This window comes from Podarcis pityusensis (genome assembly GCF_964106645.2).
Source record: "Podarcis pityusensis genome assembly, chromosome: 16".
Lineage (NCBI taxonomy): Eukaryota > Metazoa > Chordata > Lepidosauria > Squamata > Lacertidae > Podarcis > Podarcis pityusensis.
The window spans coordinates 26,942,828-26,968,849 of NC_138041.1; the positions used below are offsets into that span (position 1 = coordinate 26,942,828).

Here is a 26,022-nt window from a genome sequence, read left to right on the forward strand (position 1 = left end):
TAGAACCCACATGTTTGAACATGCGGGTGTGGAGGACTCCCTGGTCCTGAATGGGGTAATTGTGCCCCTGAAGGACCAGGTGCGCAGCCTGGGAGTCATTTTGGACTCACAGCTGTCCATGGAGGCGCAGGTCAATTCTGTGTCCAGGGCAGCTTTTTATCAGCTCCATCTGGTCCGCAGGCTGAGACTCTACCTGCCCGCAGACTGTCTCGCCAGAGTGGTGCATGCTCTAGTTATCTCTTGCTTGGACTACTGCAATGCGCTCTATGTGGGGCTACCTTTGAAGGTGACCCAGAAACTACAACTAATCCAGAATGCGGCAGCTAGACTGGTGACTGGGAGCGGCCGCCAAGACCATATAACACCGGTCTTGAAAGACCTACACTGGTTCCCAGTATGATTCTGAGCACAATTCAAAGTGTTGGTGCTGACCTTTCAAGCCCTAAGCGGCCTTGGCCCAGTATATCTGAAGGAGCATCTTCACCCCCATCATTCTGCCAGGACACTGAGGTCCAGCGCCGAGGGCCTTCTGGCAGTTCCCTCACTGAGAGAAACCAAGTTACAAGGAACCATGCAGAGGGCCTTTTCAGTAGTGGCACCCGCCCTGTGGAACGCCCTTCCACCAGATGTCAAAGAGAAGAACAACTACCAGACTTTTAGAAGACATCTGAAGGCAGCCCTCTTTAGGGAAGCTTTTAATGTTTAACAGACCCCTGTATTTTAATACTTTGTTGGAAGCCGCCCAGAGTGGCTGGGGAAACCCAGCCAGATGGACAGGGTATGAATAATAAATTATTATTATTATTATTATTTATTATTATTATTATCAGCCTAAGCTGATAACGGGCCAGCTTTGCCACAGGCCTTACCACCAGTGACAGAGATGGAAGTGGGAGCTCCCCAAACTGCATCCCTGTTCTTCCAGAGGGAGTGCAGCCCCCCTCCAGAAGTAAACTCCCCAGCCTGGGAACAGCTCACCCACGAAGTCTCCATCTCACCCTGATTTGGTCTCGGTTTGTCCACCCTCCATCCAGCTCTCCGCTACATCCAGGTCCCTGTCTGGAACAGTTGCAGCCTCCCCTGGTTAAGAAACAGAAGGACAGAGGAAGAGATCTATTTGCAATTCTAATGAGCAATTTAACAGAGGAAGAATGCAGTGGAGCGATTTGTGAGCACAAAGAGAGGAAGAGAGGGCAGCCCTTCCAAATGCAACCCTGGGCACCCTGGCAGGATCTCTCCCCCCCCCCCCCGCCATTGGCTCCCTGTCTGGCTCTCTCTCTGGCCACTCCCCTTTATAAAGTCCACCTGCTGTTGCTCAGCCTCACCTAACGGACCAAAATCCCTGCAGGAGAAGATCCGAAGAGCAGGCAAACATCCCTCTGTGGATTCCAAAGCCAGCCCCAGCTAGTGCCTCAGTTTCCCTAAAGGTATGTAACACAACTGCGTCGTTGGCCAGGGGAAAGAGTGGCTTAGGCGGCCTCTGTCTCTCCCTTGAGCAGAGAGAGACCTGTCTCCCTTTCAGGTACATAAAACTTGCTTTATTTAATGACGCTGAAATATCCTGATAAGCAGGCTCAGGGACGCTGCCTTCTCTGGCTCCTTCAAAGCCAGGTCATTATTTATCCGCGCACACCATGATTTCTTCTAGGGAGCCAAAGGATCTGCATAAACATTTCTCGTTTCGTATGCGAAGTTCCTCTTGGCTGGGCTCCAGGGCTCCACACCAAGGGTGTTCTTGTGTGTCCTGAGGACTTTGAGCTTGTCTTTCTCAAGCAGTCATCTGATGGCACCTTTCACACGGGTGGAGTGTGGAGGTTCTGCCTTTCCAAGGAGCTGGGGAAGGTCCCCAGTCTGCCTGGCCAGACCCTTGAGAGTGCTGAAAGTGGCTGTTTGGACCTTGGGCAGTTGAAAACAAAGGCTGCTTCTGAGATCAGGAGGAGCCTTTGCCCTTTCTAGGGCTCTGGGCACCACAAGCATGCCAGTTCTCCCCTGTGTTCAGAAAGGATGAGGGAGGATGGAGCAAATTGATCCCCTCAGGTGGTCCTACCTGGGCAGGTAGTCCTCGTCTTCTCCACAGCCAGCCAGACACCCAAACATGCCGATGTTGGCTCCAATGGGGTGAAGATGATGTCTGAGCTGCTCCGAGGATCCCTGCGTCATAATTGCTGCCTTGCCTGCCTTCCCTGAATGATCAACGCCTTTAATGTAAATCTCAGAAATGCCTTCCTGTCAGTCAGGCTCAGGAGTGGCCATGCATGCTTTGAAACCAAAGCCCACGAGTATTCCAGGGGTCCTGCGAGCCCCTTCAGAAGAAGATTCCCTTTTCCACGTCCTCCTCAAAACCGTGCAGCCCATGTAGGGTATATGACTTGGGGAGGGGGACAAAGTGTTACCCTACTTGCAGGGCGCCTTCATTCCCACTGCTTTTGTTGGGAGACAAGAAGAAGAAGAGGAGTTTGGATTTGATATCCCGCTTTATCACTACCCAAAGGAGTCTCAAAGTGGCTAACATTCTCCTTTCCCTTCCTTCCCCACAACAAACACTCTGTGAGGTGAGTGGGGCTGAGAGACTTCAGAGAAGTGTGACTAGCCCAAGGTCACCCAGCAGCTGCATGTGGAGGAGCGGGGAATCGAACCCGGTTCACCAGATTACGAGTCCACCACTCCTAACCACTACACCATACTGGCTCACAAGGGGTCCTGGTAGGCTCAGCCTCCTGGGAACGTCTCTCGCCCTTCACTGGGGTCCCACAGAAAGAAAGAATGCTGCGTCTGAGAGCAGAGATGAGGGTTAGAGCCCTGGAGGCACCTGCTGCCCACAGAGTCAAGGCCTGCACTTGTGCCCACACGTCAGGTGAAGGCAGGTGGGGTGCTCTGTCCCTTCCCAGGACTTCTGTCCTCTGACAGCCTCTTCACTGGGAAGCCAGGTTTACTGGCAGGAAACGGTTTCAATCTTCCCCTTTTCCTTGTCCGCTGTGCATGCGGCAAGTTTGGAGGGTGCTGGTTAAGCCAGGATCAGCTGCTGTGATCACAGGCTCTGATGCCAAGCTGAGTCACTGGATCATGCCAATAACCATGTCATGCCAAGAAGCATTTGTTCCCTAAGACAGACAGACAATGGCATTCGGAACTGAAACCCACCTGTGGCTCCTCCTGATTCTCAGATGCTTGCGAGCCGCATCAGATGATGTGATTTCACCTCCACTGTTTGCAGAAAGGGAGATGCCCCTCTGACAAACACACAGAGGCTGCCCAACCTGTGTGGAGCCAGACTGGGGCCCCAACTCTTGCATTTGTCTTCGTGTGAAGGGAGCAAGCTTTTTGCAAGGCCTGCCTTGAGGTAAAAAGGTAAAGGTAAAGGGACCCCTGACCATTAGGTCCAGTCGTGGCTGACTCTGGGGTTGTGGCGCTCATCTCACTTTACTGGCCAAGGGAGCCAACGTACAGCTTCCGGGTCATGTGGACAGCATGACTAAGCCGCTTCTGGCGAATCAGAGCAGTGCACAGAAATGCTGTTTACCTTCCCGCCAGAGCGGTACCTATTTATCTACTTGCACTGGTATGCTTTCAAACTGCTAGGTTGGCAGGAGCAGTGTACAGTGGTACCACTTTAGCTAATGGGGCCTCCTGCTGCTGCCACGCCGCCAGAGCATGATTTCTGTTCTCATCCTGAAGCAAAGTTCTTAACGTGAAGCACTATTTCTGGGTTAGCGGAGTCTGTAACCTGAAGCGTATGTAACCTGAAGCGTATGTAACCCGAGGTACCACTGTACTTTGTTTATTGCATTTATCTCCCACCTCTCCCTCCAAGAAGCTCTATACATGCTTCTCCTTCCACCCTGCACCCCCTACCCAGCATCTTATTTAAGCCCCACCACAACCCTGTGAGGTAGGTTAGGCTGAGAGGCGGTGATTGGCCCAAGGTCACCCAGTGAGCTTCTTCATGGCCGAGTGGGGATTTGAACCCCGGTCTCCCATGTCCTAGTCCAGCACTCTAACCAGCACACCACAATGGCTCTGTCTTTTGTGTGTGTTATGTTTTCATCCGATCCGCTTGTCTGCTAGAGCAAGCCTAATTAAAAACCTCATATGTGATACTTACGGGACTTACGGGACCGCCTCTCCTGGTATGCCCCACAGAGAAACTTACGGTCTTCGAATAAAAACATCTTGAAGGTCCCAGGCCACAGAGAAGTTAGGCTGGCCTCAACTAGAGCCAGGGCTTTTTCGGCTGTGGCTCCGATCTGGTGGAACACTCTGTCACAAGAGACCAGGGCCCTGCGGGACTTGACATCTTTCCGCAGGGCCTGCAAGACAGAGCTGTTCCACCAGGCCTTTGGCCAGGGCACAGCCTGACTCCCTCCCTCGGCAATCTTCGCGGAGCTCTGGCCCAATGGTTGCCAGTGGCTTGAATTAATTAATTTTATAATGAATGATTTTAGAGTGTTGTTTATGCTGTACTTTGTACTGTTTTATTGTTGTTAGCCGCCCTGAGCCCGGCTTCGGCTGGGGAGGGCGGGATATAAATAAAATTTATTATTATTATTATTATTATTATTATTATTATTATTATTATATTTACACTCACCAATAAGTAACAGATTTTCTTTGTTACTGTTTGGGGGGGGGGGGAGAGAGCTGCATGAAGAAGCTCTTTCCAGAGCCTTCTGATGGGGTTGTTAAGGAGCAAGGTCACCTGCCATCACTCCTTGGCCACAAATGCATGTAAGCAACCCTTTCCAGGTATTCCATCTCGCCTCTAAAGATGCCCTTTGCACGTGCTCAAATGGCAAAGAGCCTCTCTGCCCCTCTCCCTGCATGGTTTTCTGTTTATCTCCCCACAGTTGCTGCTCCACGGCCAAGGAAAATTATATATATTATTTAAGAGGTTTCTGACCCTAACCTTTCGCCACAAGGTCCTGGGGTGTGTGCAGTGGAGGGTTACAAACATATGATTGTACAACATAAAAAATCTAATAGAACAATTTAAAACAAACCAAAGAACGCGCGCAAACAAATGTGGATTGTCTGCTTGACAAGGCTCTTTGTTCCGGGACGGCTGGGTTATTTGCCAACAGATCAAGCGCAGAGATGGGCAGGAAACCGCAGTCAAGGAAGGCAGGTTTAATTCCTGGTGTGTGCCAAAGGTTGGCTTTGTCTGCTTTCAAGGGTCCTTGTGTTGTGCCCAGTTGCCCGAGAGCAGAAGAACTTTACTTGCCAAGGAGTGAAAGGATCTGCTCAGGTTACCCGCAAGTCTGGGCACAGAAGCGGAGACTCTCTGCTCCTTTGGACTGCGTGCATATTTCAAAAATAATTCTGGAAATACCAGTTCAGGGGCAGGGGGTGGAGGAAGCTGCCTTATCCCAAGTCAGACCATTGGTCCATTGTTTACACTGACTGGCGATGACTTTCCAGGGTTTCAGACAGGTGTTTCTCCCTGATCTACCTAGCGATGCCACTGGGAACTGAACTTGGGACCTTCTGATGTGGAGCTATGCCACTTCCCCCAATTAATGCAATTAATTGGCTCCATTCCACAGTCTGGAAGAGACTGCAGCTGGCAAAGAGTGGCTTGGGGTATCTGGCATCCGTAAGATCATCCCTGAGTCCTGCAGAACAGATTCCAACTGGTTTGCAGCAACCCTGCAGTGTTGTCAGACACCTAATGCGGGTTGGGAGTTGGGCTGAAGCAGAGAAAGAGAGAGAGAACAGTTTACAACAGCCCTGCAATGTAGTCCACTGTTAATATTGCAGGCGAGAGGGAGGCTGAAGATGGTTTGGACTCCCTGTCGGAAAATAAGTTCTAGTCTGATGAGAGATGGAGAAAAAAAAATTCTCTAGCCACTTTCTCCATGCTGGGCGTAACTTGATGAACTTCTGCCATGTTGCCTCTTACTCATCTATTCTCTAATCTTTTTCCTTATACGGTTCAGGACCACAATACCTAAAGGACCGCCTCTCCCAATATAAACCAACCTGGACTCTGTGTTCATCTTCTGAGACCCTTCTTCATGTGCCTCCTCCATGACAGCCTGGAGGGTGGCAACATGAGAATGGGCCTTTTCTGCAGTGGCTCCCCGTTTTTGAAATGCTCTCCCTAGGGTGACTTGCCTGGCACCTTCATTATACACCTTTAGTTAGGTGCCACGTGGAAACTTTCCTCTTCAACCAGGGCTTGGACTGATTGGCACCCATTGCCCTTTTAAATGTGTTTGTGGAAGGGAGGATTATTGGTTTCTTTCTACTGTATTATGCATTTTGTGTTTTTATATTGTAATTTTATGTTGTGAACTGCCCTGAGATCTACAAGTAGAGGGGCAGTATTCACACTAATAGTCAATAAGATGGAGTCGCTCCATCCCCTTGGCAATTCTGCTTGCCCTATTCTGAGCTCCTCTCGTTTTCTCCTCAGAAACGGCCAAAATGAAGATGCTGGTGCTGAACTCGAAACGCCTGCAGATCGGGGCCCTGACTGGGCTGCTCCTCCTCCTCGCGGCTCTTGTTGGCCTTTTCTTTGGACTCCGCTCTAAGCCATCCTTTGCTCCCCTAGAAGATGGACACATCTACAAAAGTGCTGCCGTGGCCACAGACGCAGGGCCCTGCTCTGTCATCGGCAGGTAGGCAGGTCCCTCCCTTTCCCCCCCAAGGTGGCAGGAAGCCTGGTGAGGAGGAACGCCGCCCCTGTCTGCTGGGCTGTGACAAGGCTTTGTCTTCCACAGCGATATCCTTCAAAAGGGTGGCTCGGCTGTGGATTCTGCCATTGCGGCTCTCCTCTGCGTGGGCCTGATGAACCCCCACAGTATGGGCATCGGAGGGGGGCTCGTCTTCACCATTTCTACAGCGGACGGTAAGGATGGGCAGAGGGAGCTCTTTCTGCCACGGGGGGTGGCAAGACATGCCTGTCTGCCTGGGGCAGCTGCTAAGACTGCCTTTTCCAACTGGGTGCCCCCAGATGTTTTGGACTGCAACTCCCATCAGCCCCAGGCAGGTGGTTGGGGTTGATGGGGATTGTAGTCTGAAACCTGGAGGGGCACCAGCTCTGGGGGAAGCCACCAGAGACCCCCCAGGCTTAGGTATGTTTTTCTTGAAAATATGTTGCACCCCCCCAAATCTCTGAGATTCCAGGGGTTCTAGGTGTGCTCACCTAAGGTCTGAGTTTCCTTCTGGGAATGAGGCACAGGGGAGACTGTGGTGTCTTTATGATATATGGTTTATTTACATATCTATACAACCTGAGCTTATGATGGAGGGATTTGTGGCATTCATGCTCCAAGAGGTTCTGGCTTCTCCTATAACCACAGCAGCCTTGGACTTAAGTAGACACCAACCATTGCTCTCAAATGCTGCTCCTCGACTGTCACTCTGCCTGCTGCTTATTATGTCCATTTTATAACTCCTAACTGCAATCCTAAAACACTTTGAAGCAACTCTCATTTGAGGAAAAGGGGGAGGGAACCCATTCATTTGCAAATGAAATTTCCTCTTGATCTTTTGTTGTTCTAGTCGCTCCTTATCCCCAGGCTATCGCCTCCTGCAGAAGGCTAAAGGTAAAGGTAAAGGTACCCCTGACCGTTAGGTCCAGTCGCGGATGACTCTGGGGTTGCGCGCCCATCTCGCTCTATAGACTGAGGGAGCTGGCCTTTGTCTGCAGACATCTTCCGGGTCATGTGGCCACCATCACCAAGCTGCTTCTGGCAAACCAGAGCAGCGCACAGAAGCACCGTTTACCTTCCCGCCAGAGCGGTACCTATTTATCTACTTGCACTTTGATGTGCTTTTGAACTGCTAGGTTGGCAGGAGCTAGGACTGAACAACGGGAGCTCACCCCACCAGGGGGATTTGAACCGCCGACCTTCCAATCGGCAAGCCCTAGGCTCAGTGGTTTAGAACACAGCACCACCTGCACCCCGCCACCTGCAGAAGGCTAGTCCTGGCTTAATTCGCTTTTGACACATCACAGGAAGCACCAGCTTGTCTTAATTAGCTATTGACACATGTTGAATCCATAGGGTTAGAAGCCCTTAGAACACAGCTCAAATACACACATGGGTCTAGCAGCCAGTTTTAACACATAAAGCTTAATTAAATTCTAACACTAGCTTGATCCGGAATTTAGGGTGTCTTGCACCCACCCTGATTACAAAGTAAATATAGCTTTACCAAGCAGTCCTAATAATGGGCTAACAAAGCTTGCTGAGTGTGGGTTACTCTAGATATAAGGTAACATTACCAAAGTATAATACCTGTGGTAGGCAGCTTTCAACACAAAGAGCTGAGTTGTCCACTCCTGCTGTTGAATTGTTCACCTGTAAAGTTCAACAAGTGTATCGTCAGTGTGTACACAATGATTGCGCTGCACAAATCAGCAACTGGGCACTTCCACACCGACACTTGTACATGCTTGGAGAAACAGCTTGCTCCTCCCTGTGTTTCAACGTAATGTGCGAACCAGCCAGCAGCGCTGCAGAGATGTGATCCTAGAGGGTGCCAATATCTGACTAGGCCAGATCCATCACTGTGTTGACTCCCCCGACAATATGTGGACAAGATGCTGAGACAGATTTTTTGCCTCTCAACAGGGAAAGTGGAAGTCATCAATGCCAGGGAGACAGCGCCAAAAAATGCATTCCGGGATATGTTTGGCAATGACACACAGCTGTCCAAGAAAGGTAAAGGGATGGGAAATCCTTCATTGGTGTTATTGGCAGGCTGGGATCCAGGTAGGTTGGCACGTCTAGAGTATTGTGGTGTAGGTAAAGGTATCCCTGAAGTTGTCCTAAATGTTCCTCATCTACCTCTATTCCTGAGTCCGAAAAGATTGACCTTCCTGCTCAGGCTATGCCATGTCTTATTTTTTTTTAAATATAATGTTTATTAAATTTTCTGTTTTACAATTTCATATAAACATTTTACAACCTTAAGATAGCAGTGACTTCTCTTCTCTTTCCATGATTCATTTTACATATCTTAAATCACTGCATATTTTACAAAAACTATACCAATCTGATTTCCACTATTGCATCCATCCAAACTTATTTACACTGTTGAATTTATCTCAAGGCTGCCAGCGTTTTCAGCTGTACACAATTCTTTTCCAGATATTCAGTGAACATTTTCCAATCTTCTTTAAACATGTGTTCTTTTTGTTCTCTTACTCCATATGTTAAGTCTGCAAGTTGTGCATATTCTGTCAACTTAAGTTGCCATCCTTCTTTAGTTGGGACCTTGGTCATTTTCCATTTTTGGACCAACGAAACACAGGCCAATTTATGTTGCTACATACATAAATAAGTTTTTCTGTCACCTGGGAATTTCAGTCTGAATTATCTGGACTGTGCCATGTTTTTTTCTCCAACGAAGAGTATGAGGAAGAAGCTCCATCTTACAGTTATTTTAAAAAATCTCCCACTAATCTACTGAATCATAGAATCATAAAATTTGTAGAGCTGGAAGGGATCCCATAGGTCATCTAGTCCAATCCCCTGCAGTACAGCAATCTCGACTAAAGCATCCACGACAGATGGCCATCCCGTCTCTGCTTAGAAACCTCCAATGAAGCAGAGTCCACAACCTCCTGAAATCACTACCTTGCCCAGGAAACTTGTGCAAAGCACGATGGCACCAAGGGCAAGAAATCAATCTGTTTGTTTGTTTGTTTGTTTGTTTGTTTGTTTAGAGTATTTGTGCCCCACTCTTCATCCTGAAAGGCTCTCAGAGTGGCTTGCATGCGATCAAAACAAGATAGTCCTTACAATCGGGGGGGGGGGGGACACCACACGCAAAGAAAAGATGACAGGAAGGGAAGAGGAAAATCAAAACAAGAGCCTATTTCTAAAAGTTGTTCCTATAACGACCAGCTGGCACGGTTCAGGAGCTTGAGATGCCTGATGAACCTAATACTGTACACACTTAGCATTTTGCTAGCCTTGATTTAAATTGGTTCATGGGGTGCCCTTGTCTGGTTTGCATCCCACCAGGCCTTACTCAGTTGCCTGGGCTCTAACCTAATTAAGACACCCCAAACACTTTCTAGACTGGTGACTGGGAGCAGCCGCCGAGACCACATAACACCGGTCTTTGCTCCCAGTACGTTTCCGAGCACAATTCAAAGTGTTGGTGCTGACCTTTAAAGCCCTAAACGGCCTCAGCCCAGTAGACCTGAAGGAGCGTCTCCACCCCCATTATTCTGCCCAGACACTGAGGTCCAGTGCCAAGGGCCTTCTGGCGGTTCCCTCGCTGTGAAAAGCAAAGTTGCAGTGAACCAGGCAGAGGGCCTTCTCAGTAGTGGCGCCCACCCTGTGGAACACTCTCCCACCAGATGTCAAGGAAATAAACAAGTATCTGACGTTTAGAAGGCAGCCCTGTTTAGGGAAGTTTCTAATGACTGATGTTTTAATGTATTTTTAATCTCTTGTTGGAAGCCGCCCACAGTGGCTGGGGAAAACCAGCCAGATGGGTAGGGTAAAAATAGTGTATTATTATTATTATTTATTATTTTATTTTGGCCACCTTCAAGAGGTCTGCAGAAGTACCCTCCAAGTCCTTTCATGAAGGCTAATCTTTACCAGCCCCCTGAATGCCACTCAGAAGTTTGCTGGGGTCCCCAGCACTGACCCAAGGGCCCTGACTGCCTTCTTCTTCTCCTCTTATGAGCCAGCAATTGAGGGGAGCCCATCTTGGCCCACAGGTGCCCCTCTCCTCACCTCACCTCCTTCTCCATGAGGTGCAAAGAGGGAGTTGTGCGCAGCCCTTTGAATGTGGGCTGCCCTGAGGCAAAGCTTCCCCAAAGCTCCCTGCCCCTCAGATACTGGAATTTTGATCTCCTTGCTCTCCCTGCTCGTTCCAGGAGGGTTGTCCATTGCAATTCCGGGAGAGATCCGTGGCTACGAAATGGCTCACAAACGGCACGGCAAGCTGGCATGGAAGGAGCTGTTTCTACCCAGCATTGAACTGGCACGGAAGGGTTTCCCAGTTGGGAAAGGCCTGGCAGGAGCCCTGGCGTATAGAAAGGAAGCGGTTGAGAGCAACCCGTCCATGTGGTAGGTTTGAGGGGTAAGGCACTCTGTGTATAGCTGTCAACTTACAGATTTGAAAATAAGGGACCCACACCCTTGAAAATAAGGGATCAGCAGCCAAAATAAGGGATTTTCAGAGCACAGGTATGTTCAACTCCTGAGCCCCTCCGAGCCAAAGGCAGAAAGCCCAGCCAGCAGCCAAACAAAGCCTCAAGCGGTGGTTCCCACAGTGCAGCAACCCAGCAAAGGGGATGTAGCAAGGAAAACCACCGTCACCTCTCCGCTGGGAAGCGCTGAGGCAACGCGGCCAATTTGATCGGCACAAGGCGTGCAAGCTTCACCCCCCAGTCATACTTAGACTCCTTATTCAGTGAGTAATGCAGCCAAGCAACACAGTTGGAGCCTCCCTCCTCCCTGGCCGGCAGGGAGGGAGGGAGAGGTGCTGCTTCCTTTGAAACCCGGGAAATTTAAGGGACATCATCAATAAGGGACAGCAGCGGGACACAGCGCTGGGATAAGGGACTTTCCTGCCAAATAAGGGACGGTTGACAGCTATGACTCTGTGGCACAGGGAGGTCAAAAGCGCAGTGGGAGCTCAACTGAGGGAGCTGTGATGGGGTTGGCTCCCTCACAGGGAGATCAGAGCCAAAGGAGGCCACCAAACTGTTGGCAAACCTTTTGGCCGTACCTTGGCTGGAATTTGGCATGGCTGCCAAGTGCCTGATGAAATGGCTTCAGGGGCCAAATCTGCTCCACAGGCTGCCAGCTCTCTCTGTTTCTCATTTAGGTCATAATAGTTGTTCATTCCAGTTTAATAAACCCCACAGAAAACAACCCTTGAAGAGATGTAGCCTCTCAACAAAGCATGTCTCATGTTTTAGGCTCAAAGGCCTTTCTACGGAAGTCTGACTGACCAGACATTTTGCTGTCTCAGGCAGACCAGCAAGTGGTGCCATCGCTCGCCCCATCTACCCTCAAGTCAACATGCAGAGTTCACCTGAACATGTGCAGAGTTGGGCCCTCTTTAGGTGTTCAGTATCCGTATTGAAGAAAGGGAGAAGGTACACCAGCCTTCCCCAGCCTGATCCATTCCAAATATTTTGGACTACAACTCCCATCAGTCCCAGCATAATATGGCTGCCCACAGTGCTGGCTTCTGCCTCAACATGCTTCCATTGACAGGGTTCCCTAGCAGGTTTTGGACTACAATTCACATCATCCCTGACCATGGTCCCGCTAGCCAGGGATGATGGGAATTGTAGTCCAAAGACATATGGAGACCCAGGTGTGAGAAACGCTGATCTAGGAGGTTACTGTGCTGCCATGTGAGCTAGCACCCAAGCACCCATGTGGCCAACTCTCCTTTTTTAAAAAAGTTTTTTATTTATACTTTTCAAATTTATACATTTCATTCATTTTACAATCCATTTAACATTTCAAAATTTGTCTTCCTTCCCTCTCTTTCTGCTGTTCCTCACATTTATTTTGTAATATCTTCTGCATATCCAAGTTCATTTAACTTGCTCATTTATTCATCTACTGTAAATATTTACTCTTATAAAACTGCAGGTTATTACAATAATCCTGCTAATGTTTTTATCTGTTTACAATTTATCTTTAAATACTCAATAAACCATTTCCATTCTTTTATAAAAAGTTTGTTATCTTGATTTCTTATTCTTCTGGTAAGTTTCGCCATTTTTGCATATTCTGTAAGTTTTTGTATCCATTCTTCCTTTCCTGCGACTTCTGCTTCTTTCCACTTTTGGGCAAGTAACATTCTTGCTGCTGTAGTAGCATACATCAATAAATTTCTATACAATTTAGGTAGTTCTGTCCCTATAATTCCCAAAAGAAAAGCTTCTGGGTTTTTTGTTTTTTTATAAAAGTTATTCTGAACATCCTTTTCAATTCATTATATATCATTTCTCAGTAAGCTTTAACCTTACTACGAGACATAGCTGTCAACTTACAGATTTGAAAATAAGGGACCAGCAGCCTCGAAAATAAGGGATCAGCAGCCAAAATAAGGGATCAACAATTACTTTGATAAAATACATATTTTGTTGCGTGCAAATGGCTTTAGATACCTATTAGGTCCATAAATTACCATATAGCATATATTCAACACAAAAAAAGCAACAATTTGTTGTTGACAAAGGACAGCTGGACATAGAAAGGGCCCCATTACCTTCAGTAGCTTATTTAAGGGACATCATCAATAAGGGACAGCAGCGGGACATGGTGCTGGGATAAGGGACTGTCCCGCCAAATAAGGGACACTTGACAGCTATGCTACAAGACCACCATGTGGCCAATTCTCCTTGTCTTTCCTCTCCCTCTCCCCCACCAGTGCGGTCTTCTGCAAAGACGGGAAAGTTCTCCAGGAGAATGAGATTCTCACCCTCCCCAACCTGGCCCGTACCTACGAGATCTTAGCCGAGGAGGGTCCAGATGCATTTTATACCGGGAGCTTAGCTCAGCAAATTATAGCCGACATTGCAGCAGCAGGTGAGAAATCTGGATGTGGCAGAGGGAAAGGTCCACTGCCATTTCTAAACCCCATGAAAAGCTCACTGGCAGCTTGGCAGTCCTATGAACTAGCCACCTCTCCTTTATACACACTGATTGTTTTTGCCACCCATGGCAGGGGTGTAGCCTTTAAAATCCATGCCAAGGCATCCTGGGAGCTCTGGTTCAGTCCAGATCACAGGAGCCAACTCCTTGGGTCTGAGATTCCTTTGCCCCACCCAAAAGTTGATGGGCATTGCCGTTCAAATGGCATGCGTGCCCCATGTCCAGTTGTCAATTATGTAGGACGGGGCTTATCTGGCTGGGTCCCCCAAATATTTTATTCAATTGGGACCCCTGTCCCCATCTTCTCTTCCAGGAGGGAACATCACTCTGGACGACTTGAGAGACTACACGCCGATTCTAGATGAAAATCCTTTACAGGTCCACATAGGAGAGCTCACCATGTTTGCACCCAATGCCCCCTTTAGTGGTGCTGTGCTGGCCCTGGCGCTCAACATCATGAAAGGTAAGCTTTCTCCTTAAAAATGCCTACTTGTTTCTTGTATTTATATCCCACCTTTCCTCCCCAAGGAGCTGAAGGTGGCATACATGGTTCTCCCACCCATCCCATCTCAAATTAGTCTCCTCAACAACCCTGTGAGGTAGGCTAGTGTCAGATGCTGTTGGTGGTTGCTCATGAGTAACCAGGCAGGACTCCAACCTGTCTTTTACAGGTTTTATTGTGCAAACTATTTACAGTGCAGATCTACAAAGTTCATGTCCGTCTCTGTCACTTGCAGAATCCGGGAGTGGTCCCTTCCGGCTTCTCCCCCAACATAAGAACTTTGGCACCCCAAACCTCCTCCTCCCCTCATTGCGTTTCACCCCTCTGCGCAAGCTGGGCGGCGGAAGTGGTGTGTGTCTCTCCTGGCCAGCCGGGCGAGGTGAGGCGCTGGGGCTCTCAGCAGCATCCTCAAGCCTTTTCCTTGCTTGGCTGGCCCCTTCCCTCTCTTCTCCACTGGAGGTATGGCTTTTCCCATCGCTGGAAGAGGAACTGCTCCTCAGGAGTTTCGGAGGCTCTCTATATTGCAACGGCCCCCCTGCCTCTCTCTCTCCCCTGTTCCGATGGCAGTCCCCTGACAGCTAGGTTTGCCCAAGGTCGCCCGGAGAACTGCACGTGGCCAAGTGAGGATATGCTGACTGGCTGCCATGCCCCCTCCCTCAAGGACTCTCTCCCCAACACCCCAACTGTTAGGTTGTGGGTGAACATATCAGACGACACAGCGATTCTTCAAACAGCTCTTGTTTATTCACAGGCCAGAACAGAACTGAACTGAACTGAAGAGCTTAGTCAGCCTGCTTATATAGAGCTCCAGTACAACGTAACTGTAACAATTTTCTAAAACTATCCAATCACTGAACGTCACTTTCGATCCCTTATTTGCATAACTATCTATAGTATCCCCCTGCTGGCCCAGGGTGAGAACTTCAGTACATAACACCAACACTCCCAGTTTGGCTCAAATTGCGCCCTTGCCAGCTTCAGCTGTGGCAGGGGCTCTTCTCACCTGTCTGATGCCCAACGTTTGCTTCTCTCTGGCAGAATTTAATTTCGCCCGCAGCGACGTGGAGACTCTGGAGAAAAAGGTCTTGACTTACCACCGCATTGTTGAGGCCTTCCGCTTTGCTTATGCCAAGAGGACTTTACTGGGGGACCCTGCATTTGTCAACATTGCCGGGGTAAGTCCATCGCTGTTCTGTAATATCTGAGGAATAAAAGGGCTTATTTAGCTCAGTGGCAGAGGGCTAACTTTCAATTGTTTTGCCCGTTGGGATGTGAATCAAAGCTAGGAGAGGATATATTTATGAGCTATTATCCTTCCTTCCTCATGTTTGTGAATTCAGGAGCGTGCCATCCCTTTACAGCTTAAAACAGAAAGCTTAGATAGGCTAGTTTCAGCCAATACAGGTTGCTTTGAGGCAGACTGGATTCTCCTGTTCTTTCCCTCTTTCCTCACCCTTAGAACAATAACCACACAAACAAGTCTTGTAAAAAAACACACATTTTCTCACTCAGAATACTTGCTGAAAAGTAACTGGCACAGCAGCTTTGTTCAGGTGGGCTTAAAGCAGTTATTTGATTTCAAAGACATACTTAAGTCTAGCTCATGGGTAGGCAAACTAAGGCTCGGGGGCCGAATCCAGCCCAATTGCCTTCTAAATCTGACCCGCGGATGGTCCGGGAATCAGAGTATTTTTACATGAGTAGAATGAGTCCTTTCATTTAAAATGGATCTCTGGGTTATTTGTGGGGCATAGGAATTTGTTCATTTCCCTCCAAAATATAGACCAGCCCCCCACAAGGTCCGAGGGACAGTGGACCGGCCTCCTGCTGAAAAAGTTTGCTGACCTCTGGTCTAGCTTGAAACGTGGTCTGAGTTTGGAGCTCTGACTGAGCGGGCGCTCTCACATTGCTGGCATGGTGGGGAAAGATGGAAAGAGCGGTTGTGCCCAGGCAGGTAGGAGAAAATAAAGATAGAAGAATGGCAGATGAAGATGATGGATTTTTCGGAGCTAGCCGACCTAACCAGAAGAGTCTGCGACCAGAAGGAGGAGTATAAGGAAGATTGGATCAAATTTAATGATTAGTTAAATATGTTAAGTTAAACTAACTGAAAACAGCTTGCAGATACTTAATTGGCTTAGGATTTTATTTAAGTTAAGTGATGAATTAATATGTTTAATTTCATAATGTGAAGATCTAAGGATGTTAATGTTTAAGTTAAATTATTTTAAGAACTGTGATTTGGAAAACCGTTAAAAGGACATGCAATGAAATTCAACCAAGGGGAAATGAGGAAGTCACTTAACAATGTTAATAAGTGTAATTTTTAATAAGGTTATTGTCAGGGGTTCAGGGACAGAGGCACAGGGTAGGCAGGAGATGGAGAGCGATGGGGATGAATACCAGGACAGCGAGGAAGAGGATGACAATGACTCAAGAGATTCCATGAGTCTTTCCAGCGAATCAGAGGATTCCCAGAAGGGGGCGCCGGTGGTCAGGGCCAGGGGAGCCCCAGGGGGGACGTGTCAGGAACAGGGGGCCAGCAGGGGATCCCAAAGTGGCAGCTGGGCGTCAGGACCAGCCTCCCCGCCAGAGTGCAGCGAAGGGGGTGGAGGTTCCAGTGTATCAGGGGAAGCAGCTCCGGCAGCAGAGAAGGGAGGGAGGTCGGAGCAAGCCACCCTCCCGGAAGGGGAGGGGAGTAGTGAAGGGAGTAGTGTAACTGTCAAAAGGAAGGTTAGAGGTTGGGCGCGCGCGCCAAGTTCAAATGTAGAGGCGCGCGGAAGTACAGGGAGCCCGGAGGAAGAGCCAGGTCCCAAAGCCCGCAGGAGGGGGGAAGAGCAGTCTGGGGATTCCGCGTCAGGGGAATCCAGGAGGGGCGAAACCCCAGGGGGCAGAAGACCCTGCGGAAAAGGAAAGAGAGGAAGAGGTGGAGCAGCGCAAGCTTCTTAAACTGGTGCAGGGGAGGGACTGACTCAGAGGGGACTTCAACGGTCTAAGCGTAACAGACGTGGGGCTGCGCGCCTTGGATGTGAAGCAAACAATGAACTGCAATAAACACTTTTGTATATAAGAAGAGATTGGCGTTGGTCTTTTGTGAGCTGAGACTTGAGGCAGCCCTGACAGTTATGATTTTTGTTTGTTTGTTTTATGTGTTTGTTTGTTTGTTTATAATGTTGTGAAAACCAATAAAAACTTTTGGGGATGGGGAGGAAGGAGAAAATAAAGATATGCCCTCCCCATGTCAGGGGGGCACAGTGGGAGTGTCTCTCACAGAATTCTCTCCAGAGAACTTACAGGAAAACTCAGCGAGCTTCAGCTCCTATCATGTGCCCATCTAGCAAAACATGAATGGTTGGTTTGACTGCATTTTAAATACCCCACAGTGCCAAGTCAGGTCCCGATTTGGCGATAACCACCACTGCCTTTGCTTTCTCTCCTTCCATCCAGATCATCGAAAACATAACCTCGGAGCACTTTTCGAAGAAGCTGTGGGCCAAAATCACCGATGAGACCCATGAAGTCAGCTACTACGAGCCAGAATATTACAATCCGGATGACTCTGGGACATCCCACCTCTCTGTGGTGTCTGCAGACGGGAGCGCTGTGGCTGCCACCAGCACCATCAACCAATAGTAGGCACTCTGAGCCTTGCTTCCCGTGTAGGGGACTCTGTCAATGGTGGCTGGGATGGGAACTTGCAGTGGAGAATTGGCTTCTGCTGAAACGGGCTGTGGGGGAAGGATTAATTCAGAGGAGCCTGGATAGCTCAGCTGGGTAGACCATGGTGCTGATGATGCCAAGGTTGCAGGTTCGATTCCCTTATGGGACAGCTGAATATTCCTGCATTGCAAGGGGGTCAGACTAGATGATTCTCTAGGTCCCTTCCAACTCTATAATTCTGTGATTCTATGACAGTCTTTCCCCACTCATTGATGGATTACACTGCTTTCCCAGGGTACGCACAGACCCTCACCACAGGATCCAAGGGGAACAAAGCTGTTTATGTCTGGATATGGACTGAACTAGATCTAAATCAGTGGTTCCCAAATTCCCCACCGATCCCCAAAAACCACTTAGCATTGCTGAGGGCCTTGGCGGACCACATAATGATTTTTCTGCCTGCTATTGTAATAATAGAATCATAGAATTGTAGAGTTGGAAGAGTCATCTATGAATGACAGGAATGACAGCTAAAGGTTCCCTAGCAAATGGGCCATCCAACCTTTGTTTCATCCTCTGTTTAAAAACAATGTGTTGTCCTAGATACTGCACAATTTAAAATGGCACCTTAATTGTTTCTTTTATTTCTCATACAGTGTATTTTGTTTTATTCCACGTAATACAGTAAGAGAAGCAATTAAAACACTGTTAAAAAAATCAATATAAATATTTAGTGCAATGGATTTAGGGCCATCTCCTGCCTTCATCCACAAATCCACAGACAACTTGAATGAAGCTTGTGGACTCCTGGAAACCCCTGATCTAGTTAATCCACATTATCCAGAAAAACCTCAATCTGAGATGTACCTTAGACAATGATACAGTATGGAGACTGGCCCTGTATTGTCTTGGAGAAGGTTTTTTTTTCCTTAGCAAAGAGTTGTCCACTGCCTCCTTTAGGCTAAAATTGGCTGTCACTGCAGCCAGGGCCGGATTTAGGTTTGATGAGGCCCTAAGCTACTGAAGGTAATGGGGCCCTTTATATGTCCAGCTGTCCTTTGTCAACAACAAATTGTCGCTGTTTTTTGTGTTGAATATATGCTACATGGTAATTTATGGACCTAACAGGTCCATGTTGTTGTGTTGTCGTTTAGTCATGTCCGACTCTTCGTGACCCCATGGACCAGAGCACACCAGGCACTCCTGTCTTCCACTGCCTCCCGCAGTTTGGTCAGACTCATGTTTGTAGCTTCGAGAACACTATCCAAACCATCTCGTCCTCTGTCGTCCCCTTCTTCTTGTGCCCTCCATCTTTTCCAACATCAGGGTCTTTTCCAGGGAGTCTTCTCTTCTCATGAGGTGGCCAAAGTATTGGAGCCTCAGCTTCACGATCTGTCCTTCCAGTGAGCACTCTGGTCTGATTTCCTTCAGAATGGAGAGGTTTGATCTTCTTGCAGTCCATGGGGCTCTCAAGAGTCTCCTCCAGCACCATAATTCAAAAGCATCAATTCTTCGGCGATCAGCCTTCTTTATGGTTCAGCTCTCACTTCCATACATCACTACTGGGAAAACAATAGCTTTAACTATACGGGCCTTTGTTGGTCCATACACAACACAAAACACTGTTGCTGTATGTAGGTTTTATTTTATTTGTTTTTTATCTTATATTTTGGAAATGTACATCCAATTTTTCCCCTTTAATTTTTTGGGGGGCTCCCAAGAGAGGGGGCCCTAAGCTATAGCTTGTTTAGGTTATACGTAAATCTGGCACTGACTACAGCTTCATGTCTGAGAGAAAATACTTCACCTGGAAGAATTCTGATCTTCACAGAATTGTCAGAGACACAGGAGCTCTCTTAGGGTCAGGAGCAGTGAGGAGGAGAACTGATCCTCTTACTGGAACCAGAAGAACCTTTGGGTCCCACCCTTTCCAACTGTTACAATTCTACGATCCTATAGTTTTGGAGGAAAATCTTGCTGGTTACATCTTTCACCAACAGCAGTTGCAGATGGAACATTTTCCACATGGTGTCAGCACTGGGTTATATTGGTGGTGGAGCAAATCAAACCCAACCTAACCCAGCCAAACAAACACAAACCATTTGTACTTTCCTGAAGAATCAGACCCTCTAGGTACTTGGATCAAAGCCGAGTTTCTCTCCCCTCTCTGCAAACCTGCTTCCAAGGACAGAGACGCTTCATCTGTTCATTTTGTAAATCTTACCACGGGCTCTTGAGTGTTTGCAGGTGCACATAGGAGCCTCTTTTTCTAAGCATCCAATCCTTTTCCACGCAGGAGGAATGTTTGTAGCACACAAAACAGGAAGCATCCAATGATGTAAAGAAGACGACGAAGAAGGAATAGTTTATCTTAGAGATGCTGGAAAGGATGAGTGTTTACAGACTCTCAAAGTGTCTCTATTTTCCAGGGACAGTTGCAGATTTACAGAAGCCGTTCCGGTTTCTGATTTAATCCCAGAATGTCCAGCTTTCCCTTAGGCCATCCCTATTTTAATCAGATAAATGTTGGAGGGTATGGTAGGCTGTCCCTATTTTCATTGGTCATGGAGTTAAGTGACCCCCAAGCTAAGGAACTCAGTAACTATACAACCTTTAGAATACCTCTGAAGGCAGCCTTGTACAGTGGTACCTTGGTTTACGAACTAAATCCGTTCTTAAACCAAAGTGTTCTTAAACCAAAGCGTGCTTTTCCATAGCAGCGGAGGACTCAATTTACAAATGGATCATACTCAACATACTCTGCTTCCAAGGCAAAGTTTACAAACCAAAACACCTACTCCTGGGTTTGCAACGTTCTTAATCCAAGTTGTTCATAAACTAAGCTGTTCTTAAACCAAGGTACCACTGTATAGTGAAGTTTTTAAAAATATTTTATGTTTTATTATGTTTTATGTGTGTTGGAAGCTGCCCAGTGTGGCTGGGACAAACCAGTCAGATGAGCGGGGTATAAATAATAAAATTCTTATTATGGAATAGGACGTCCCTATTTTCATTGGACATATGTGTTTATGTCAGCTCAGCATAACCTGATAAATGAACATTAAACTTTCCCAGCATTTCTGAGATACTTATCTCATATATATATATATATATATATATATATATATATATATATAGCTAAGGAGTCCTCCTTGCCATGGGCTGTTCCTCCGTCTTCTAGAGCAGTGGTTCCCAAATTGTGTAATGCTGCTCCCTGGGGTGGGGGTGGGTTGAATACCTAGGGAGGGGGCTAAGAGGCAAGAGGGCAGCAGTGGCGTGCCGGAGGGTAGGGGGCACTGGGGATGAGTTTATGGAAACAAGGGGGAGGGGGTCTGAAAAGGTTTGGGAAGCACCATCCTACAGGTTTGGTGACTCTGCCAAAGAGCCCAGAGGAGGGACCAGACCATAGCTGTCAACTTTTCCCTTTTCTTGCAAGGAATCGTATTCAGAATAAGGGAATTTCCCTTTAAAAAAGGGAAATGTTGACAGCTATGGACCAGACGCAGGCCCAGTTCCCTGCCACATGGACCTCTTTGGCTCATGGGCTGCTCAGAAGCACACATTTTGTGCGCAGGTGTCCCAAACTGCTGTGAGGTGGTGATGCTAGTAAGGTAAAAAGGACCCCTGGGCGGTTAAGTCCAGTCACAGGCGACTATGGGGTTGCGGCACTCATATCGCTTTTAGGCCAAGGGAGCCAGCGTTTGTCCACAGAGAGCTTTCCGGGTCATGTGGCCAGCATGACTAAACCGCTTCTGGTGCAACGGAACACCGTGACGGAAACAAGAGCGCACAGAAACACCGTTTACCTTCCCGCCACAGTGGTACCTATTTAACTACTTGTACTGGCATGCTTTTGAACTGCTAGGTTGGCAAAAGCTGGGCCAGAGCAACAGGAGCTCATCCCGTCATGCAGATTCGAACCGCTGAACTTCTGATTGGCAAGCCCAAGAGGCTGAGTGGTTTAGACCACATGTGTCTCTTTAGGCTCTCCTTGGCCACAAGCTTGTGTCTGAGGCAGCTCTCTTTCTGGAGCCCATGTTTCCTTCTTCCACCACCAGTGGACCTGACGTTGTCTTTCTTGTCTGGCTCAGTTTTGGCTCAGACGTCCTTTCTCCGGTGAGCGGCATCCTGTTCAATGACGAGATGGATGACTTCAGCTCCCCACACATCGTCAACGGCTTTGGGGTCCACCCGTCTGTGGCGAACTTCATCGCCCCAGGTAAGGCCTCTGGGGTGTCTCTCTTGGGGGCTTTGCATTCTGGCCAACTCTCTAGGCAAGAGCTTGGCTGGTGGTCCTGCCCAAAGGGCAGGCCGCTTATTCTCTAGCTCCCTTCTTCCTTGGCCAAAGGACACTGCGAACCCCCTCTGGCTCACACCAGCTTCGAGTCTCCTCCACCTCTGGATTTCCTGCTAAGGTCTGGTGGGTAAGCAGGCTTTTTAGCAAGGCCGAGGCCTGGGAATGCCCATCTAACTGCTCACCTCCCTGACAGGGAAGCGTCCTTTTTCTTCCATGTGTCCATCTATCCTAATGGATAAGGAGAACAAGGTCCGGATGGTGGTCGGTGCTTCTGGAGGAACAAAGATCACCACAGCAACAGCAATGGTAGGTTGTTGGTGGGCTGAGGAGAAGCCAAACAGGTTTAGGAGCAAGGGGAGGACCCTGGGCGGTCCATCGCAGCCACATAGCCTACAGCAGAGGAGACCCTGCTGCCCCAGAACTATGGATGAGAGGAAGAAGAGGCCTAGTCTGGAAGCCAAGGGGATTGAGACATGGGGTGGTGGTGGGGTCATGTCTCTCATGGTGGTGCAAGGCATTAGCAATTAAAATCACCTCTTTGGGAGGGCTCTGGGAAGGCTCAATTGCCTTAGGGTAGAGTCAGCATGATTAGGACGTCAGGCTAGGAGGTGGTTGAGGTCCCAGTTCCAGCCCCCAGCTGGCCATGAAGTTCTCTGAGTGGCTTGGGGGGCCATTCCCCCTCAAGGGAGAAGGTGATGCGCCATTTTGAGCTCTTTGGAGTAAAACAAAATGGAGGGTGGGAAAGGAAATAGCCTGGTCGGCCTGGTTGGGGCCATCTTGAAGTGCCTTTGCTGGGCGTGTTGTGGAGGTGGATGTGGGGAGGGTCTCCCACACAGGGCAGAGAGCTGCTTTGAGTCCACATTCTAGGAATGGTTGTGCGTTTGCGTGTGTGTGGTGTAGTGGTTAAGAGCGGTGGACTCGTAATCTGGTGAACTGGGTTCGCGTCTCTGCTCCTCCACATGCAGCTGCTGGGTGACCTTGGGCCAGTCACACTTCTCTGAAGTCTCTCAGCCTCACTCATCTCACAGAGTGTTTGTTGTGGGGGAGGAAGGGAAAGGAGAATGTTAGCCGCTTTGAGACTCCTTCGGGTAGTGATAAAGCGGGATATCAAATCCAAACTCTTCTTCTTCGTGCTCTACATGGGGTGCCTTCTTTTTCTCCTCATCCAGACCATTCTCCGCTCCCTCTGGTTCGGCTACAACATTAAGGAGGCGGTGGAGGAGCCTCGCATCCATAACCAGCTCTTCCCTCCCCTCACCGTCCTGGAGAATGAGGTGGAGCAGGTCGGTCTGCCTCGAAGAGGGGAAGGGTGGGGATGAAGAACTGAGAACATCAGGTCTGCTCAGGGAGCTGCCTTGGGCCGTTGAGTCCAGCCATTGGCGTTCATCCCGCTCAGCACTGTACACACTGATAGGCAGCACCGGTTTCAGACAGGAGATAGTCTCAGACCTTACCTGGACATGTTGCGACGGCAGATTGAAATTGGAACCTTCTGCATTCAAAGCAGCTGCTCCACATTGAAGCTGCTACGACAGCCCTTGCCTGCTTCTGCTTTCGGGGCTGACCAGATATTGCTCACTTTAAGAAAATTCACAGACTATAGCAGTCTAGTTGCAGGTTTAAGGTAGGAGGTAAAGGTTGCCATTCAACACCCCAATTCTGGCCTGCCCATTTGCCGGCGTGCATTTGCTCACACCATGCACAGTGAATGAACAGTATAGATCCGGAGGTGGCCACCATCTTAGATGATTCTAGGTCTTTTTGAGAGGCCATGGAACCTCCATAGGCCAAGGCACTCTACCTTTACCAGATGCCCAGGAAGATGGGTGCAGGGGAGGAGGGATTTCACATGCACAAATATACAATTTTACTATGGATCTATATCTATATTGCTGGTTTTATTTTGATACATTTTGTGTCAAAAACGTATTGATAGAAAAGGTATCAAAATAAAATCAGCAATATATATATAGTCTGGTTTTATTGATATTTTAATTAATATTTCATTGTGTATTATTATTATTATTATTATTATTATTATTATTATTAATTATCCGCTCTTCACTATAAGGTCCTAAAGCAGACAACAGTATTAAAGACAATATTTAAAACAATTTAAAACAGCGTGCAACCATAAAAACAAGGAAGGGCCTAAAAACGTACACCTCAAGTGTCAAGAACTTTATATGTGAACCACTTAGAGGTTTTTGTTGATTAAATATATAAATTATTATCATCATTATTATACAAAATATATTGAATTACATTATAGCTTGTTGAATAAATAAATGACGTATGTGCATTGCACAGAAGTCAAAAAGTGCCAGCCCAGCACTGCCTGGCTGGTGCTCTCCAAGGTCCTAAGCAGACCACCCCTTGCCCCTGCCACCCCCGACACTTGAGACCCTCTTGACTGGAGCTGAGGGAGATCCTCTTGCACACCTAGGATGAGAGTGAGGGCTCTCTGACCACAGAGGCACCTGCTAGCCTTGCATTCCGCAACCTGGTGCCCTTCAGGTGTTCCTGACTACAACTCCCATCATCCCCTGCTGGCCAGCATGGCCTTGTGATTCCGAGTTGTAGTCCAGAACATCTGGAGGTTGCCGTCTTGAGGAAGGCAAGGCTCAGCCACTGCCGGCAACAGAGAGAGCTGCTGGGCGGGGAAGGGGGAGAGGAGTCAAATCAGATTCTTGCTGAGTGTGTTTATCTGCTTTCTGTGTCCAGGAAATAGAAGATGGATTGAAGAAGAGAGGACACGAGATTCAGAGGACCAGCAGGGGAGCTGTGGTCCAGGCCATCCTGCGGACAGAAGAAGGCTGGTCGGCTGCCTCAGACTCTCGGAAGGGGGGAGTCCCTGCAGGATACTAAACTGGCTCCAAGTTTGGACGGATCACGGACATAATTGCAGATTGATCAGTTTCTTCTGGCGACCCACTGAAACAAGTCCACCTGTATTGTGCTGTGGTGGATCACACATCAGCAGCAAATCCCATGCCTCTGAGATGTTTCAGAAACCAGGACGTAACCTCCAACCATTGATCTATACTGCCCCAGTCATCATGGCATTAGAGGAAATTCATATATTGGTTATGACGAATGGAGAAAGCCACCACGAAAGGTCCTGCTTGCATGAGGGTGATGTTCTGAAAATTGCCCTGGTCTGAAATGGTTCACTTGAGGAAAGATCTATGAGAGGCAGCGAGGGTTATCTCCTTTCTCATTCTCACCACCACAATGAAACTCTTTTTTGGCCTGTCAGATATTGTCACCAAATAAATAGGATGGATTTGAGGGTCTTCCTGATTAACTTAGGAGCAAAGGGGGGAAAGGATTGCGATGAGAACAGTCACCTCAGCTACAACATCTCCCATCTTACAAGAAACAGCATTTAAACTGGTCTGCCCGAGTTGACTGAGCGGTCATTGGACTGTGGTTGATTTTGATGCGTTCAGAAACTGAAAAGCATTAACAGAAGTGGAGAGAATCTTCAGCTGCTGGTTCAGGAAGTAAACACTCTGCCAAACATCAGGGTTTTTTTTAAAAAATTAGGGTAATTAAAAATTTTTTAACTGGTTCTCAGGTATAATCTTAGTCCACCACATTTAGTAAAATGTTGTTTTGTTCTTAGTGTTGGACAGTTACAGCTTTCAGACCAAAATGCCTTTTTATGTGGATTTCCCCCCAGTGGGAATATCTGGGGATGTTGACAATGCCAAAGGGTTAGATCCTGCCCCCTTGCAAAGTCATCTGGAGGAGGATGACAAGTTGTCTTTGGCCAAACTTCTAACAATAAAAATGAATATTTTACTTGGAATTTTCTTTTTTTAGTCCCAAGCGTCTGTTCTCCTTCTACTGTTCTATAAAAAAATAAGACAACAGAAACAGCTGTTTCATTTGGGAAAACTTAAAGAGGCCCATCAAAGCCAAGAGCATTGTGAAGAAGGTTTTGGTTTTTAGTGGGACTGGGACTG

The 26,022-nt window shown here is 48.0% G+C and overlaps 2 protein-coding genes across 2 annotated transcripts in view; one reads left to right on the forward strand and one right to left on the reverse strand.

Annotated features, from left to right (window-relative positions):
- The window catches only part of LRRC75B (leucine rich repeat containing 75B), a 37,051-nt gene extending 20,906 nt beyond the window's left edge, over positions 1-16,145 (reverse strand). The window contains exon 1 of the mRNA XM_080985228.1: positions 16,113-16,145. The gene's annotated coding sequence lies outside the window, so the exon portion shown is untranslated. The remainder of the gene's footprint in view (positions 1-16,112) is intronic.
- GGT1 (gamma-glutamyltransferase 1) lies at positions 1,290-25,865 on the forward strand. The gene is made up of 13 exons (XM_080985169.1): positions 1,290-1,427; positions 6,413-6,617; positions 6,720-6,847; positions 8,580-8,669; positions 10,847-11,039; positions 13,369-13,526; positions 13,906-14,055; positions 15,133-15,269; positions 17,542-17,726; positions 21,846-21,973; positions 22,245-22,357; positions 23,221-23,334; positions 24,776-25,865. The coding sequence occupies exons 2-13, from the start codon at positions 6,424-6,426 to the stop codon at positions 24,917-24,919; spliced, it is 1,734 nt and encodes a 577-aa protein (XP_080841295.1). The 5' UTR covers positions 1,290-1,427; positions 6,413-6,423; the 3' UTR covers positions 24,920-25,865.
- Positions 25,866-26,022: the final 157 nt, after the last annotated feature.